The sequence below is a fragment of the Schistocerca nitens genome, chromosome 1 (genome assembly GCF_023898315.1).
Source record: "Schistocerca nitens isolate TAMUIC-IGC-003100 chromosome 1, iqSchNite1.1, whole genome shotgun sequence".
Taxonomy (NCBI): Eukaryota; Metazoa; Arthropoda; class Insecta; order Orthoptera; family Acrididae; genus Schistocerca; species Schistocerca nitens.
The window spans coordinates 598,607,799-598,626,049 of record NC_064614.1 but is presented as its reverse complement, the minus strand read 5'-3'; the positions used below and the strand labels follow the sequence as shown (position 1 = coordinate 598,626,049).

The 18,251-nt window shown below is 38.3% G+C and overlaps 1 protein-coding gene across 1 annotated transcript; it reads right to left on the bottom strand.

Annotated features, from left to right (window-relative positions):
* Positions 1–831: 831 nt before the first annotated feature.
* LOC126256265 (myosin regulatory light chain sqh) lies at positions 832–18,008 on the bottom strand. Its single transcript, XM_049955467.1, has 4 exons — positions 17,872–18,008; positions 9,351–9,547; positions 6,097–6,326; positions 832–1,501 (listed from the first exon to the last, which is right to left on the bottom strand). Exons 2-4 carry the CDS (start codon positions 9,538–9,540, stop codon positions 1,397–1,399), a joined length of 525 nt encoding a protein of 174 aa, XP_049811424.1. The 5' UTR covers positions 9,541–9,547; positions 17,872–18,008; the 3' UTR covers positions 832–1,396.
* Positions 18,009–18,251: the final 243 nt, after the last annotated feature.

The window sequence follows — 18,251 nt, the reverse complement described above, 5'->3', positions numbered from 1 at the left end:
AGTGACCTCACAGTCTTCTGTAAGCAATGGCATTATGATCCCTTCAGTAATTTTACAGCCTCTGACTAATTTACTTTTTAATGCATCTGATATGTTGTGTGTTATCACTCATATGGGGTCAAGTTACTCTGAGTCATCCAGGTCTCTTCCTTTTAATTTTTACCAGTTCTGTTCCCTTTTTTGTTGTATATGTTCTTATTTTCTGTCTCTTTCTTCTTAATATTTTGTTGTACCTGAAGCAATTTCTTCACTTACATTTATTAATTGATGATGTTGGTTTCTCTTAGTCCTGTGTTGCTGCCATCTGTTGTGTCCCGATCATAACTTACTTTCCTGCCCTATCAGCCTAATGGGTTTCTGTCCACTTTTTCTGAAGTTTGGAAGCAACTGTTTTTGAAAGCTAGGCTATGTCTTATTAAGTCTGCATACACCTGCTAAGTTCTGGTAAGCAGAAATTTTTCCTATTTTCATTTTCTTGAACATTTGCCTGTTCTTTTCTTGATACAGGGAATTACAAAGTAATGACTGTAACTCAAAAATAAGTGTTTTAGTTCACAAAACTGCATTTCTAGCACCAACACCAAGTAGCATCAATTGTTTAATCCTAATTCGTGAATTCTTCAAAAGCCAGTTATATACGCAATGGTATGAAAAGGAATATCTGAGTAAGCTAATTTAATGAGACGTGAAGCAAGCAGGACAGGATCGATCCTAGTAGAATAAAGGGACTAAACACAGTTTTATAGAAATGATTGTAACAGTGGTACAAACAAAAGTAACAAAAAATTAAAAATATGAGTGAATTTGGGTGTAACAACTCAAACACACAACTGATTTTGTATATTTTATTAAGGAACCGTCACGGAATTCAGCTCTGACTAAAATATGGAAACAAAATGTAGATGTCACAATTTTATGTAACAAACGTATTAAAAAATATCACATTTATCGGAAATACTGAATGTGAGACTACCAGGGTACAATCATATTTCTGTATTATCAAAGTACACAATTAAAGTTTCTTACAGACTTTAATAGGGTGAAAGAGCCAAAAATTAATAAAATATTTTCTGTACAAGTAACTTATTAATATATGTTGGAATGAATTACACATAGTAAAACACAAACAGTTTACAATTATGTCGTAATGCCATTATCACTTCATAACAAAAGCCAAAATGCAAGTAAGAAGAAAATGCCAGTCACCTGTGGTCCCATATGCAAGGATCTTTACAACATATTTGCATCAGATTTTTTTGAAACCTACTAATAAAAAGCTAAAAAATTTAAATCCAAATAAGTTAGGGTTTATTTTTACACATTTTGTAAGACATGATTGTTCTTCAACACTGTCAAGAAGTAAGGCACATCAGTATTTGACAGCTAAGATGTGATTCTACTTCTCATCTTTATCCTTGGCACCATGCTTCAAGATTCTAGTGAACTCAATATAATCAAACATCCCATTTTTTATTGGAGCTTCACGATACATTTCATCAACCTGTAAAAAAGAAAACTGTGTAATTTTTAAGTATAAGAAGAAATTCTGGAAACTGTTCCTGTCCAAATCAGTTTCAGTAATCTGTGAAACAAGGAATGAGACTCTCCTACTGCAATCTAAACATAAAAATGCCAAAAAAACCTTTGGTCTGAGCATGTTCAAATGTTGTCTGTAATTATATAATTTGCTGGAAATCACAGAACAGAACAAACTCTGAGCCAAACAACAAAAAGCTCTTTTTCAGAACCAAAAGTGACCCAGTAATCAAGACAACAAAACACAGCAAAGATTTAAGTATATATAACATTACAGAACATTGTCATGCACAGAATGAAAGTACATCTCTGATGTGTTCATATTGTGAATACTGAAAACAAGACATTCAATATACCTAGCTCACTCTTGTTAACAGTCCCACTCGTTTTATTGATTTTTTAAGGACCACTAACAGATCTTTTCTATCCTATATGTATTTGTCTCTACTTAAGGGTTTCGTAAACAAATCTGCCAACTATCAGAAAAAGCAAAATAAACTTCAGTCTCACTGCTCTCGACATGTTCACATATGCAGCAATATTTAATAATTTTTTGCATTTTTGATGATCTGCAGTTTTAATCAAGTGAATAGCACTTTAATTGCAGACACATAGTCTATCTTTGAAGAAATCAATTCTTTCCTCAGAAGTGTGCTTCACACGACAGACCACTTTCATTTAACTGCTTTGCGATTGTGTGATAGTAGTTCTAGAGCCCAAACTTCATTTTTCTTCAAAGATGCCATCTTCTCTTCCACTTTGATGTATCTTGAGATGTCATTGCTTCTTCAAAAATGTGATGTTCAGCGATAAATGGCAGAACAGGTTGTATCTCGGGCTCCAAAACAGGCAGGCGCTCGCAGACTATATCAATCTTTCAGCTTCAATTTTTCATTTTCTCTGACTTGTTTGCTATCATCATCCATTTCAGATTCCTCTTGATTATCATCTGCATCCTGGTCCCCCACTGGTAAAATTCAGGATATCTTCGGTGAAGAAACAATATCCCGTAACTGAGATTATCAATTTTGCATTTTTCAGTCAGTTCATATCCTTGACTCTCAGTGCACCTACTCTTACAGGCAGAATACCAATTTTTTAAATTATCTGCAAATAAAATGACCTAAACCACCATATATAGAGGGGACAAAAAGAGCGAGAGAGAGAGAGCGAGAGAGAGAGAGCGAGAGAGAGAGAGAGAGAGAGAGAGAGAGAGAGAGAGAGAATGAAATACTATTTTGGATGTAATAAACAATACTGCATAAATGAAAAAGTGCATGCAGCCACAGCACATTGTTATTGGTTACTACCCGTCTTCAAAAGTGGTTCCTTGTTTCTATCTTCAGTTCATGACAATGCACAGCGTTTTACAAGATGATCTCTTTATTGAGGAAGAAATTGTTTCTCAGCTGAACTTCGCATATAAAAGCAGAAAATCCTTCTCGAGAGTGATTGACAGTGGTAAGAAAATTTTGTTGTTGTTTACCTCGCATTAACAGCAGTCTGCTAAAACTCTAAAATTTAGTAGTAACAAAGCTGCTTTATTGTAGCGCCACACTTCACTTATTGTGTGCTTTAGTTGTTTCTGCTAAAAATATTTTGTGTGCTCACTTGATCATTGTACGAGGGTCACTCCAAAAGCAATGCACACTATTTTTTTAAAAATCCATCTTTTATTCTACATGTTTGAAAGTTTTACAGTGTGTAGATACATCCTTTGGGAACAATATTTTCATTTCGCCACATAATTTCCATCCCTCTCAACTGCCTTACGCCATTTTGGAACCAGCGCCTGATGACTGGACCAACCTGTTGGAGCCACTGTTTGGCAGTGTGCACAAGGGAGTCATCATCTTCAAGCCTTGTTCCACGAAGAGAGTCTTTCAATTTCCCAGAGAGATGAGTCAGGTGGAGCCAGGTCAGGACTGTTTCAGTGTTGTTCATCCGAGTTTTGTGATCGCTTCCATGGTTTTTTGACTGACATGTGGCCGTGCACTCTCGTGCAAACAGCAAAACATCCTGCTTTTGCCGATGTGGTCGAACACGGCTCAGTCAAGCTTGAAGTTTCTTCAGTGTTGTCACATATGCATCAGAGTTTATGGTGGTTCCACTTGGCATGATGTCCACAAGCAAGAGTCCTTCGGAATCGAAAAACACCGTAGCCATAACTTTTCCAACAGAAGGTGTGGCTTTGAATTTTTTTTTTTCTTAGGTGAATTTGCATGATGCCACTCCATTGATTGCCTCTTCGTCTCTGGTACAAAATGATGGAGTCATCACCTGTCACAATTCTTCCAAGAAATTCATCTCCACCATTCTCGTACTGTTCCAAAAGTTTGCTGCATACTGTTTTTCTTGTTTCTTTGTGAGCCACTGTCAACATCCTGGGAACCCACCTGGCACAAATCTTTTTTAATGCCAACACTTTCAGTATTCTGCAAACACTTCCTTCCCCTATCCCAACGTAGCATGACAATTCATTCACTGTGATGCGTCTGTCAGCAGTCACCAATTCATTAACTCTCTGCACATTGTCTGGAGTGTGTGCAGTACGAGGCATGCCACTGCGAGGACAATCCTCAATATTGCTGTGCCTGCTTTCATCACGTAACCTGCTTGCCCACTGACTAACTGTACTGCGATCAACAGCAGTATCTCCACACACCTTTTTCAACCTCTTGTGGATGTTTCCCACTGTCTCATTTTCACTGCACAGGAATTCCATGGCAGCACATTGCTTCTGACGAGCGTCAAGTGTAGCAGCCATCTTTAAGACATGCTGTGACAGTACAACTCACGGGAACAGGTTGAACTAAGTTTGAAAACAAACAGAAAGGATGTATCTACACACTGTAAAACTTTCACACATGCAGAATGAAAACTGTATTTTTACAAAAATACTGTGCATTTCTTTTGGAGTGATCCTAATAGAATTCAAGAAAGTAGAATTTGCCTGTAGTATATCTGGACATTTAAACACCATTTGATAACAATGATTATCCACCTTAATTCCTGCTGCAATTAGACCTAAACAGCATACTTTTATTCTCTTTGTAACAGCTCTCACAGGAAATAAATTTCTATTTAGCTAATGAACGTATAATTTGTTTTCCAAAGTGTGAGGCTGCCATTTTACATCAACTAAAGAAACAATACTTCAATGGATCTGATGCCTTCTACTTTAACAATTGAGTTCTCTCCAATTTGATCACAGGCATCATCAGACTGAATTTGCTCAAAAGTATGTTGAATCAATCTCTGGGTGACATCACATGTTTTGAAGCAGCACCATCAGTTAACCAAGTATTTTCACAACCTGGAGTGAAAACATTCACTTGCTCTGCACTTAAAGCCTGGTGTTCAGAGGTACCATTTTTTACTACTGACCTATTAGACAAATTGTTGTTCTTTGAATTTAACTTCCTTGTTTTGCCCACATTAATTGATGTAATGCTTTTGACATTTCATCCCATTCTAAAAAATTTTGTTCCTCTTTCAAAATTCTTGAAAAATTATATCACAGATGAGAAGGGATTTATAACTAACTTGTTATGCTAATGTGTGTGTCGTGCCCATTTCGCGGCAGAAGTTTTCTGCTGTATATGAATTCCAGCATAATTTTCCTCTCAAAAAGCAAATCATTTACCTCAATAAGGAACATAAAAATACACTGAGGTGACAAGTCATGGAATACCCCCCATATCGTGTCTGAACACCTTTGTCCGGCGTAATGCAGCAACTCTATGTGGCATGGACTCCCAAAGTCATTGGAAGTTCCCTGCAGAAATATTGAGCCATGCTGTTTTTATAGCCATCCAGATCACAGTTGTCCCATCATCTAGGGTCCAATCAATATGGTCACAAGCCCTGGAGAAGTGGTGCAACTGATGTCCTGCTGTTAGCGAAAGACATTCACATCGGTGATCTACTGTTATAGCCCATTAATGCCGAATTTCACAACTATGTTGTAACAGATGTGTTTGTCCTTTGTCCCACACCGATTTCTGCAGTTATTTTACTTAGTGTTGCTTGCCTTGGGAACAACAACTCTACGCAAATGTCACTGCTCTCGGTTGTTAAGTGAAGACTTTTGACCTCCATTGTCCATGGTGAGAGGTAATGCCTGAAATCTGGTATTCTCAGCACACTCTTGACACTGTGGATCTCTGAATATCTAATTTCCTCTTGACTTCCAAAATGGAATATCCCACGCGTCTAGCTCCGACTATCATTCCGTGTTCAAAGCCTTAACTCCTGTCGTGTGGCTACAGTCACATCAGAAACCTTTTCACATTAATCACCTAAGTACAAATAACAGCTCTTCCAATGCACTGCCCTTTTAGACCTTGTGTGCACAATACTACTGCCATATGTAAATGTCCATATTGTTATCCCATGACTTTTCACCTTAGTGTATATGCATACACATACTAAAACAGACCAACAAGACTAACAGAACAATATTACAAATCTGATGCAACAATTATAAAAAAAAAATGTAATTATTAATTTCGAAAATTCCTATGAAAATATTTTCCACTAGAGAAAACTGTTCCTTACCTCTTCATCTGTGAATCTGTCACCCATTGATGTCAGGAGTTCTCTAAGTCGTTCCTCATTAATGACTCCTTTGTTCTCTTCATCAAAACACCCAAATGCATTTTTAATTACATCTTCTGGATCAGTGCCCTGTAGACGTTCCCCAAACAGTGTCAGAAACATTGTGAAATTTATTGGGCCCGGAGCTTCATTCATCATTGCCTCAAGATACTCATCAGATACATCTTTTCCTGCAAAAAAAGATACTATGTAAAAAAATCAGTTCTTCTAATGTTGGTGATTGTGAAGCCATTATTAGATATGATTTTTGTGTGTACTGAAATTCAAGAATGAAACAATTTACCACATTTATATCACACCATCATATAAACAATGGAAAGACCAGGTAGGAATATCAACAATATCATGAGAAGAACAGATTGCTACTCACCATAAAGATGGCATGTAGAGTTGCATACAGGCACAATGAAAAGATCTGAAATGTGAGGTTCAACAGCCATTAAGTATTTTATAAAATGCATTTTAATCATCAGCTGTTTATTTGTCCCATTAGTCATCTACTAGTTTCGGTTATTAACCATCCTTTAGGATGTAGGGTACAAGAGATTAGTTAAAAGCATCCTATATTCTTTTGAAGATGAACAACATCAAAATTATCTAGTGAAATTGTACAATTTGTCTTACAATACTGACACTCATATCTTATGAGAAACAGACAGACATCACAGGAGAAACAAGACTAACAGTTATGAGTAATTGTTTGTCTAGTTTCTCCTGTGATGTCTGTCTGTTTGACATTAAGATACGAGTGTCAGTATTGTAAGACAAACTGTACAATTTCGATATTGTTTAGCTTCAAAGAAATATGGGATGCTTTACCCTACATCCTGGGTGATGGCTAATAACCGAAACCGGCAGATGACTAACGGGACAAATAAATAGCTGATGGTTAAAATGCATTTTATATAAAAAATAATGAAAAGACTGCTACACAGTTAACTTTCAGTTCAGCCAGAGCTGCTATTGCCTTCTGTGTTTTCTTTTTATGAAGGCAGCTCTGGCTGAAAGCTAAATATATAACAGACTTTTTGTTGTGCCTGTCTGTGACTCAATGTGTCATCTTTATGATGAGTAACAATCTATCCTTTTCATAACAATTTTATACATTATTCTGGCTGCATGATGCCTTTGAATCACAAGAAACATTGACACAAAATACAAAGTGAAGCCCAAGGTCCAAAATGCTTGGATACTGACTACTTCACTCTCAATAATTCCTCGAAAACAATGTACTAGATTAGTAGAAATGAAAAAGTCATCCTTAACATTAAGTAATCAGCCTGAAAAAAAGTCACAAAAGAAAAATAACAAATATTGCCACATGTTTAAAAACAATACAGCTCTACTGTAAGAAGAGGGAGAACACTTAAAAGAAACTGCATATACATTACATAAAGAACAGACAGACAACAACCACCACCACCACCACGAGTACAACAATTTAAATAATGTTGTGTGGTAACTCGGGAGAATGAAAACAGAACAAGTAAATATAACTGACATCAGTTTTTAAAAAAAGAGATTAAGAAAACAGACTTCTGACTCACCCAAAAATAATTAAACACAAAATGTACCTCTCAACACACAAAAGAGATATTACAGCACTCTTCTCAAACCAAAATATCTCTCTGCATAAAATCAAGCTGTTTCGAAAGGATTCACTCAATTGTAAAAGCCTATATTCAATATGAATTAAGATATAAAGTTGGGGTGGATTTTAACTCTTGAGTCAAAACTGAAAGTTTACTTCGCCACCAGTTGTAAGCTGTCAACATGGGTTAAAAAATCTTGGTGCAGCTAGCTCATCCATTACCATATATGTATTAAGGAGAGTGGGGGGGGGGGGGGCGTCTTCTGTTCTCTGTTTCGACAGGTGTAATTCAGTTACAACAGTGTGGGGTGATTTTTGTTGAGAGCACAGCTCTGAATTGGTTGTATGGAGTGTACAGATTTCATATTGCACCACTAGCCTCCAAGATCACCTGATCTCGGAATATGTAATTTTTTGTGGGAGTAGGGAGTGAGGGTTTATGAAGGACTATGTGCCTCCCTTTCCAATAACTCTGGATGAATTACAACACAGCATAGTAACAGCACAGAACACGGTAACTCCAGACATGTTCACAAAAGCCATCATCTGACATCCTTTCGTACATCAAGAAAATCGCACATTTGAACATTAGGGAAAGGTAAACAGAAACTGATCCTAAATGTTATTGTAAAACTTGCAATCAAGGCTGTGTGTGTATGCATAAAAGAAACCCACTTGTAAAATCATATGGTTCTTTTAAAAAATAAAAACTTTGCAGTCATATGACTAAGTCAAAATTTACATATTGTTTCTATCACCATTCATGTGGTCTCGCAAAATTGTATCAATCTTTAACACTCTGTAAACTGAGCCACAGTGGAAAAAAAAACCGAGGGCCTAACTCATTATTTAACACTTGAAACAAGCAAGAAAACAATTAAAACCCTGGCATATAAAGTAGCATTAGAACATTCTGATTATGTTTTCACGGATACAAGAGAATGAAACTAGGCATAGCCATAAAGTAATTTGGCTAGTTCTACAAGAAGTGAAGTAAATTAGGACCAGACACTGTGATGAGCCTAAGTCACAAAAAAGACCTAACAAAGTGAGAAATAATGCAACATATTCAAAACAGGTCAATGGCTGGAAAGGGATGTAAGCAAATTAATTTCCTCCTCCAAGTCTTACACTGTTTTCAACAAGAGAATATTTATTAAAGAAGAATATCAAATTGTACTGCAGAAGTATTTATTTACTTTCATTACAAAAATCTTTTGAGGCTGCATACTATGCACAACTGTTGGTGCAGTCTACCAGTTAACTTTTAGATATGTCCCTTCCCAAAGCGACGAGTTACATCATGTTATTGAATCAACTGAGCGTTGGACTAAATGAATGGAAAAACTGTGTAGATATTTACTAGTAAACAAGTAAGACTATGCTCAATACTACCTTCTAAACATAACAAAACTGATTTCCAAAAAGTGATAATGTCAAAGCCAAAGGGTTATTAACGTAACTAACTTTCAGGCTATGAATAAATTGACTATTTTAGTGCAAATATTACATTATTTAATGTAGGTATCATTTCTTGTTATGTACGAGAACTGCTTTCTCTAATAGCACTAAGTCCATGTCACTTGACAGCAAAATTACTTGCCTAAAGATGCCAGCATCTCATGAAGATCATCTTTATCAACAAAGCCATCACGATTCTGATCAATCATGTTGAATGCTTCCTTGAATTCTTGTATTTGTGCTTGATCAAACATTGCAAATACATTAGAAGTCGCCCTCTGCGCACGTTTCTTGGTCGTGGCACGACGTCCTGCAGTCTTGCGTGAAGACATGTTTAATCTGAAAGGATAGACAAGTTTTAAGCATTAGACTTGTGTGTGCACTATCTGCTTTCACGTAACAAATAAGGTTAACATTCCAAAACTATTTATGATGCGTCATAAGACAACTCAAAACAGCAATTTCCTTCAAATGCAATACTTGAAGACAGGCAAATCATCATCAGTAAATGAGATTTTAGATTTTCAAAACTGAAAAGTTTCACCATGATATCTAGGAAACCTTTATACCACTTTCAGGTCTAGCTGTGGAGACAGGAAGAATATAATCTGTCTATCCATGTAAGAGAGTAAATTATTTATTTTCTTTAACACACACAGGCCCAATGTGGTGTAAAGACTAACAATAAATCTTAACAGAAGAGTCTTCGGTTTTTATGCTGCTCTTGTATCTTGTCAATATGCTCCAGCTATGATTCCAATACAAACTACAGTCAATTCTCAATTTGAAACTCAACAGGCTGGGGAACAAGTTCAAATTACCTAGAGTTCAAAATAATAGGAGTTCAAATAACCGAGGGGATGGGGGGGGGGGGGGGAGACAAATGAGAGTTTGATTGAAAGTAAACTCTAGCATGTGGAGTTGGCAGTTGTGCTTTATCATCTTTCTTTTTCTCATCCAGACAAGCCAACCACAGACACCAATGTCGTCGTCATCAACATGAATGAAATATTCAAAGCTTAACTCACCACAGCTGGGTAGAAGTTACCACCACGAGTCTGGCAGGATTGAATTTGCTAATTATGGCAACTCTATTGGCTGTTCTGCGTTCTCTTTTTGGATTACAAACCCACACTTTTTGAAGCAGTTATAAAGAGTGGTAGGGTTGACATCTGTCCAGGCCTTGTCAATCATGGTTACAGCAGTCAAAACGTATGTCCATTGCCTCACCTTTTTCAATGCTCTCCAGCACAATGGAACAATTTTTAAAATTTTCCGGGAAGGAAAGTTGCTACTCACCATATAGCGGAGATGCTGAGTCGCAGAGAGGCACAACAAAAAGACTCTCACAATTAAAGCTTTCTGCCATTGGCCTTTGTCAACAATACACACACACACACACACACACACACGCGCGCGCGCGCTCTCACTCACTCACTCTCTCTCACTCACTTGACTGCGGTCTCAGGGAACTGAATCCACACTGCGAGCAGCAGCACCAATGCATGATGAGAGTGGCGACTGGGAGGGGGTAAGGAAGAGGTTGGGGTGGGGAGGGATAGTATGGTGGGGGTGGTGGACAGTGAAGTGCTGCAGGTTAGACGGTGGGTAAGGGAGAAGTGGGGGGCAGGGGGAGGAGCGGAAAAGGAGAGAAATAAAAAGAATGGGCGTGCTGGTGGAATGACACCTGTATAGTGCTGGAATGGGAACAGGGAAGAGGCTGCATGGATGAGAAGAGTGACTAACGAGGGTTGAGGCCAGGAGGGAATTTAGGATGTATTGCAGGGAAAGTTCCCACCTGCACAATTCAGAAAAGCTGGTGTTGGTGGGAAGGATCCATATGGCACAGGCTGTGAAGCAGTCATTGAAATGAAAGGTATTGTGTTTGGCAGCATGTTCAGCAACAGGGTGGTCCACTTGTTTCTTGGCCACCAGACTAGAATATGTGGTGGTGGAAGGATGTATGGGACAGGTCCTGCATCTAGGTCTATTACAGGGGTTATAAGCCATGGCTCTCGCCTGTTCACTAACATCATCCACCCCATCAAAGGCAGGGCTACCTGTGAAACCAGTCATGTGGTCAACAAACTAAGCTGCAACCACTGTCCTGCATTCTATGTAGGCATGACAACCAACAAGCTGTCTGGCCACATGAATGGTCACCGACACACTGTGGCCAAGAAACAAGTGGACCACCCTGTTGCTGAACACATTGTGAAACACAATTTTAAAAAGACACAACATATTCATTTCTGCACATCTAGCTCTACTACATTAACTGTAAGTGTGACACATGGTGACAAAATAATAAATAGGGCAGTAATTTCATTAATTCTTAGGTGTACATACTGATGAGGATTGAAACTGGAAAAAGCAGACTTAGAACTCTTAAAACAACTTAGTGCCGCCACATTTGCACTTAGAATCATTGCAAATCTTGGGAGAGAGAAATCAGCAATATATATTGTCGTTCAATAATGTCACAGGGAATAATGATCTACGGTAACTTATCTTTAAGGAAGTCTTCATTGCTCAAAAACATACTGCAAGAATTACGTGGTGCTCACCCATCATCATCTTTCAGACATCTGTTTAAGGATTTGGGCATCTGACTGATGCTTCATAGCATATTTATTCCCTCACAAAGTTTGTTGTAAATTTTTAAATAATCTATTGCAGTTCAAAAGGAACAATGACATATGTAATTACAATGCCAGAAGGAAAAATGAAATTCTTGATTATCATTAAGTTATCTTAAGCACAAAAATGGATGCACAATGCTGCAACTTATTCATTCACATACAATGTCTGACAGACAGTAGAGTAGAACTTTAAAACAAACTGAAAAAGTTTCTGCTTGACAGTTCCTATTCTGTACAAGAATGTCTGTTAATGTAGCCTAATATGTGAAAGGTGCTGGGTAGGAATTACTGGCATGCATCTGTATATGTAATAGTAATAACAATAATAATAATAATGAGAAGAAGAAGAAAACAAAACAATCTTATTTATGTTCAGCATGCAGCCATATTTACAAATTAATTTGCGAAGTGAACATAACATGACTCATTCAACATACCACATCGTTACAATTTGTAATGCAAATAATCCCTACAGCATGAAACCAACCAACCAACAATACCTATAGGAGTTTCACCATATAATTTTTTCTGAGTGAAAGACAAAAAGCACTTTTGATATTTCAGCTTCCATTAGCATATGAGAATGGGGAGAATTTAATACACATTTATTTTCAATGTTAAATAATCATCTCATAACTTGATAGTGATTAATGAGAATTTCTGTTTTCATACCAGTACAAATTGCTATTGAGTCAGAAAATGCAGATATCCATTGCAGCACAAGAATAAAATTACTCTTAAGTTATGAGAAGGCTCAATTAGGTAAAGCTATACATTGAAAGCAAAAAGGTATTGGAACAAAAAATGTAAATGGAAATTAATAATTACTTATACCTCCATAATATTAAGAAACTTAAGAGAAATTCCTGAAAATAATAGCTTCATGAACAAAGCTTAAAGTAAAATTGAGGTTATCACACAAAAGCTTTTAAATGATGTCACCCCAAAAAGATAGAGGAGACAGGCTTATCACAAAACTCAAAACCTGAGCACCCACATGATAATTACAGCAATAAGAGATAGCCGCAAAAAGCCAAGTATGAAATGGAGTTTTCATTGAGACAGTAACTGAGAAAAAGAGGCCAACCAACACTGAATAGCTGTCTATGAGTTAGAAATAATTCCATTAGCAATTTTACCAGTTTCTTCTCTGGCATAGTACACAATACTCTGCCAAAGTTAAATACAGTAACACAACATAATGAATGAAAGTTCAGGAGCAGCACGTTGCCAGAGGTCTCAGAGTCAAGCACAGGAGGTTGGATGTCATATGGCATGAGATCAGTGTAACTATTGCGATGAATGAGGGTGGCCCCCCAACAATGTGTGCCAATCAGTGAGCAGTTACTGTGCATTGTGGCGTCGTTCATTACAATGTGACCTGGAGACAACATTTGAATAACTCCACACAGGGGAGAATCATTACAAAACTGGAAGAAGAACAAACTTGTGATGAGTGTAGCCTAAGAGTCTGTTATTGCTTACAGCACTGTTTCGTGTACAAAGGGTACATTCTGAACCACAGGCACTGCTGCCCGAAGGAGAGGAGGTGGTCAACCACAGCAGCAGATGACCACTACATTGTGCAACATGCAAGAAGGGACCCACGTCAAACAGCAGGTGCAATTGCAACCACATTTAACAGGACTGCAAGGCACCCAATTTCACGTAAAGAGAATAGGGACTGGCCCAATAAAGAGCGGACCCACGTGCTCCACTCAGATGTGCCCAATTTCAGTTCGAGTTGTGGTTCTGGACACACACGCATAAGACAAGATGTGGAAACACGTAATGCACCCAGAAATATTGTCAAACACGATCATTATGGTGGTCCAGGTGTTATGATGTGGGAAGGCATAATGTTGCATGGGTGTGCTGACTTCAAAATCTTTGAACGCACAAACTCACCAGTCATTGCTAGTTTGACACTGTAATCCTTCCCAATGTGTGTCTCAGAGGTGCATCTGACCCGGACTTAATTTTTATGGATGACAATGTGCAACCACATAAAACAGTGCATACAGAGGAGTTCTCAAAATGAGAAGATATTTGGCAAATGAACTGGCCTACCTGTTTCCTCGACTTTAATCCCATTCAGCAAGTGTGGGATGTGGCGGTGGGACGTACTGCAGTACATTCACATGTAAAGTAACGACCTTCCAGCTGTTGTAAACTGCACTGATGGGAGGAATGGAACATCCTACCATAAGATTTCCTTGCCAACTTTGTACCCAGTATGGGAGAACATTGCAGAGCATGTACACTGTTGTCCAACATGATTACACATTCTATTAACAATCATGGCTTTTGTAATATGCAGCAGATTTTCACAAATCACAGTGACTTCAGCATAATTGACTCTCCAATCATTTGAACTGCTCCCAGCTACCTACTATACTATTAGTATTACTATAATTATATAACTACTTTAGCAGTTTTTTCTACATATAATTCAAGTTTCATTGAGCTTTGTTACTTGGCAGTGATGTCATGTGGAAGTTACTTTAGTGCTTAACTTTTGAGTGCCAGTGTATTAAGGAATATTGATAACCTATAAAAGCAACTTAATAATATTATAAAAACAATGTAAAGAACACTGATGTGCAAATGATTTTTGGAACAATATGACATTAGATAAAGGCCCTAAAGATATACAGAGAAATAAGCAAATCAACCAACTTCCATGCTGTACCACGAACCAAATGTGCCATGAGTAACTTGCCATTTTATGGAATTGCTGACAGGTCTCACTCCTAATTTGTCAGACTTAAGCAACTTAGAGCCTTTATGTATTTTAAAAAAAATGTGTTAACCTGAAACTTCCTGGCAGATTTTAACTTTCTGCCAAACTGGGACTCAAACCTGAGGCCGTAGCTTTTGCCACACACTGCTGCAGAGTGAAAATTCGTTCTGTGCTAACTTCATTTTGCCGAGGTATGTGGTGCACAGTACAAGACAGTTATTTTGAATTTTGTAATAAATTTCTACAGCTGATATAAGGATAGCCAAAGCATTGAAAATTGCTACATCATCATCATCTTCTACTTGGCAGAGTATGTAACCCAACAGATGTCCATAAACAACTGAGATGATGTGGCAGTTAAGACACTGGACACTCATTTGGGAGAATTATGGTCCAAATTCCTACCTTGGCACCCACATTAAAGTTTTGCTTACACCAAATGCCACGATGGCTCCTTTGAAAAGCATACTACTGTTTTCCTTCCCCAAACTGAACTTTTCCTCAATCTTGTCAATATGTTAAATGCTAATCTCTTTGTTACTTCATCAACAATCAACTGAGTCACTTTAAGAGGAAGTTTGATACTTCACATTCATGTCATTCTTTTACATCAAGAGACAGTAACAAAAAAATACACTACTGGCCATTAAAATTGTTACACCACGAAGATGACTTGCTACAGACGGGAAATTTAACCGACAGGAAGAAGATGCTGTGATATGCAAATGATTAGCTTTTCAGAGCATTCACACAAGGTTGGCGCCAGTGGCGACACCTACAACGTGCTGACATGAGGAAAGTTTCCAATCGATTTCTCATACACAAACAGCAGTTGACCAGCGTTGCCTGGTGCAACGTTGTTGTGATGCCTCATGTAAGGAGGAAAAATGCATACCATCACGTTTCCGACTTTGATAAAGGTCGGATTGTAGTGTATCGTGATCGCAGTTTATCGTATCGCAACATTGCTGTTCGCGTTGGTCGAGATCCAATGACTGTTAGCAGAATACGAAATCGGTGGGTTCAGGAGGGTAATACGGAACACCGTGCTGGATTCCAACGGTCTCTTATCACTAGCAGTTGAGATGACAGGCATTTTATCCACATGGCTGTAACGGATCATTAGCCACGTCTCGATCCCTGAGTCAACAGATGGGGACGTTTGCGAGACAACAACCATCTGCACGAACAGTTCGACGGCGTTTGCAGCAGTATGGACTATCAGCTCGGAGACCATGGCTGCGGTTACCCCTGACGCTGCATCACAGGCAGGAGCTCCTGCAATGGTGTACTCAACGACGAACCTGGGTGCACGAATGGCAAAACGTCATTTTTTCGGATGAATCCAGGTTCTGTTTACAGCATCATGATGGTCCCATCCGTGTTTGGCGACATCGCGGTGAACGCACATTGAAAGCGTGTATTCGTCATCGCCATACTGGCGTATCAACCGGAGTGATGGTATGGGGTGCCATTGGTTACACGTCTTGGTCACCTCTTTTTTGCATTGACGGCACTTTGAACAGTGGACATTGCATTTCAGATGTGTTACGACCTGTGGCTCTACCCTTCATTCAATCCCTGTGAAACCCTACATTTCAGCAGAATAAAGCACAACCGCGTATTTCAGGTCCTGTACGGGCCTTTCTGGATACAGAAAATGTTCGACTGCTGCCCTGGCCAGCACATTCTCCAGATCTCTCACCAATTGAAAGCATCTGGTTAATGGTGGCCGAGCAACTGGCTCATCGCAATACGCCTGTCACTACTCTTGATGAACTGTGGTATCGTGTTGAACCTGCATGGGCAGCTGTACCTGTACGCGCCATCCGAGCTCTGTTTGACTCAATGCCCAGGCGTATCAAGGCCGTTATTACAGCCAGAGTTGGTTGTTCTGCGCACTGATTTCTCAGGATCTATGAACCCAAATTGCGTGAAAATGTAATCACAAGCCAGTTCTAGTATAATATATTTGTCCAATGAATACCCGTTTTATCATCTGCATTTCTTCTTGGTGTAGCAATTTTAATAGCCAGTAGTGTATGTTTCAGTGTGTGACATTATTGTGTTGGTGTTGAGTTATGGATTTGTAGACCCATATCTTCTCACAAAGCAAATTAAACAGCTGGATCAATTTATTGCTAATCTGGAGTTGATAACATTTTCGTGTGAACTGGCATTAGCTAATATCCTTGAACTGTGAATTTCCTATTTGTTTGCTTTTGAAAAGGTGCAAAGACTGCATGTATTTTGTTTTCTTACACTCACATTTTTCTCTAAACTTGGAGCTGCAAGCCCTTGCTTAAATACCAACCTCATCAGAACAAGCATACTCAAAAGTATCTGTGCACGGCCTCCTATGCGCAAACTGGAGCTGTTACTGCCACTGCTCTCTTAATCTTATTCCTTGGCACAGCAACATAAAGTTGACATTTTCTGTACTGCATGTAAAATCACATTTAAATAAAAGATTTCACTATATCTTTGTTAAATACAAGAAATATTCTAAAACAGTGATAATCTGACTGAATTCCTGTTAGGCTTTACAGTGACTACATGATAGTATTAGGAATCGTTTTAACTTGAAGAACGTATTTCTAGTTACTTTGCAAAGAAGAAAAATACAGCTTCGTAAGTTGTTCTTACATCATCTTTACAATTGTTTGCATTTGCTTCACGGCACCTGACAGAGTGCAGGTGTGGTTATAGTTTCAGGCTCTACAAATAACATCCAAGGAGTTATATATTCCGGCACACTAATTCTTTGCTAAATACATGTCTGCTCAATTCTTACTTTTACAGGCTGAGGCGATAATCACAGCTGCACTCTAGCAGTTGCAGTGAAACAATGCAAATATTTGTAAAGGCGCTGTAAGGACAAATTTTATTGATAATAAAATGAAAGAACTATAGTAATACTGTCAGCTAATAATATAAAATCAGTCTTTGAGACTTACAGTTACTCTCCATAACACAAGGAAGTACAGCTGCGACTATTACTACTACACCGAACATCACACAAAGCGACAACTAAATACTTCAGAAAATAAAAGAAGGGAGAGGGATTACTGAGATTTCATTTGAGGACATTTATTCGATACTAGCTTTACTATAATGTCGAAAAATATTTTCTTTTAGTTCACCGCCGTGCTAGCAGATAATAACAGCACAGCAGCTGACAGTTTCTTACAACAAAAACATTTTAATGTACAGTATTGCAGAAAATTTTTTGTACCCCGGCATCCTAAGCTTAAAGTATGTTGCACTTCTGAAATTACCTGGTTTCAGGTACCTGCCGTTAAATTTCCGAGCTCACAACTGCCACAATGTTCGTATTAACGCCTTGATGACTCAGATGTAAACACCCCACCACACCCGTAGCGGCAGAGATATTTCAAAACAACTGAAGCATGTACACAGGTCCACCAACCAATAAATAGAGTGTGGGATTATTATTTTTGTGTCCTTTTAGGCAGAATTTACAGTCATGTGAAAATGTGCATTATAATAGTCATATAATTGATTATGGTCTGCATTACTTGCTTAGAAACAAGTCTCGTGGGTATAATAAACTTGTTCAGCTATTCGGTAGCTCACTTACAGGTTGGCTTACCTGCAGCAGCTTCGTAATTGTAGTGGAATGTAGAGTATGGATATG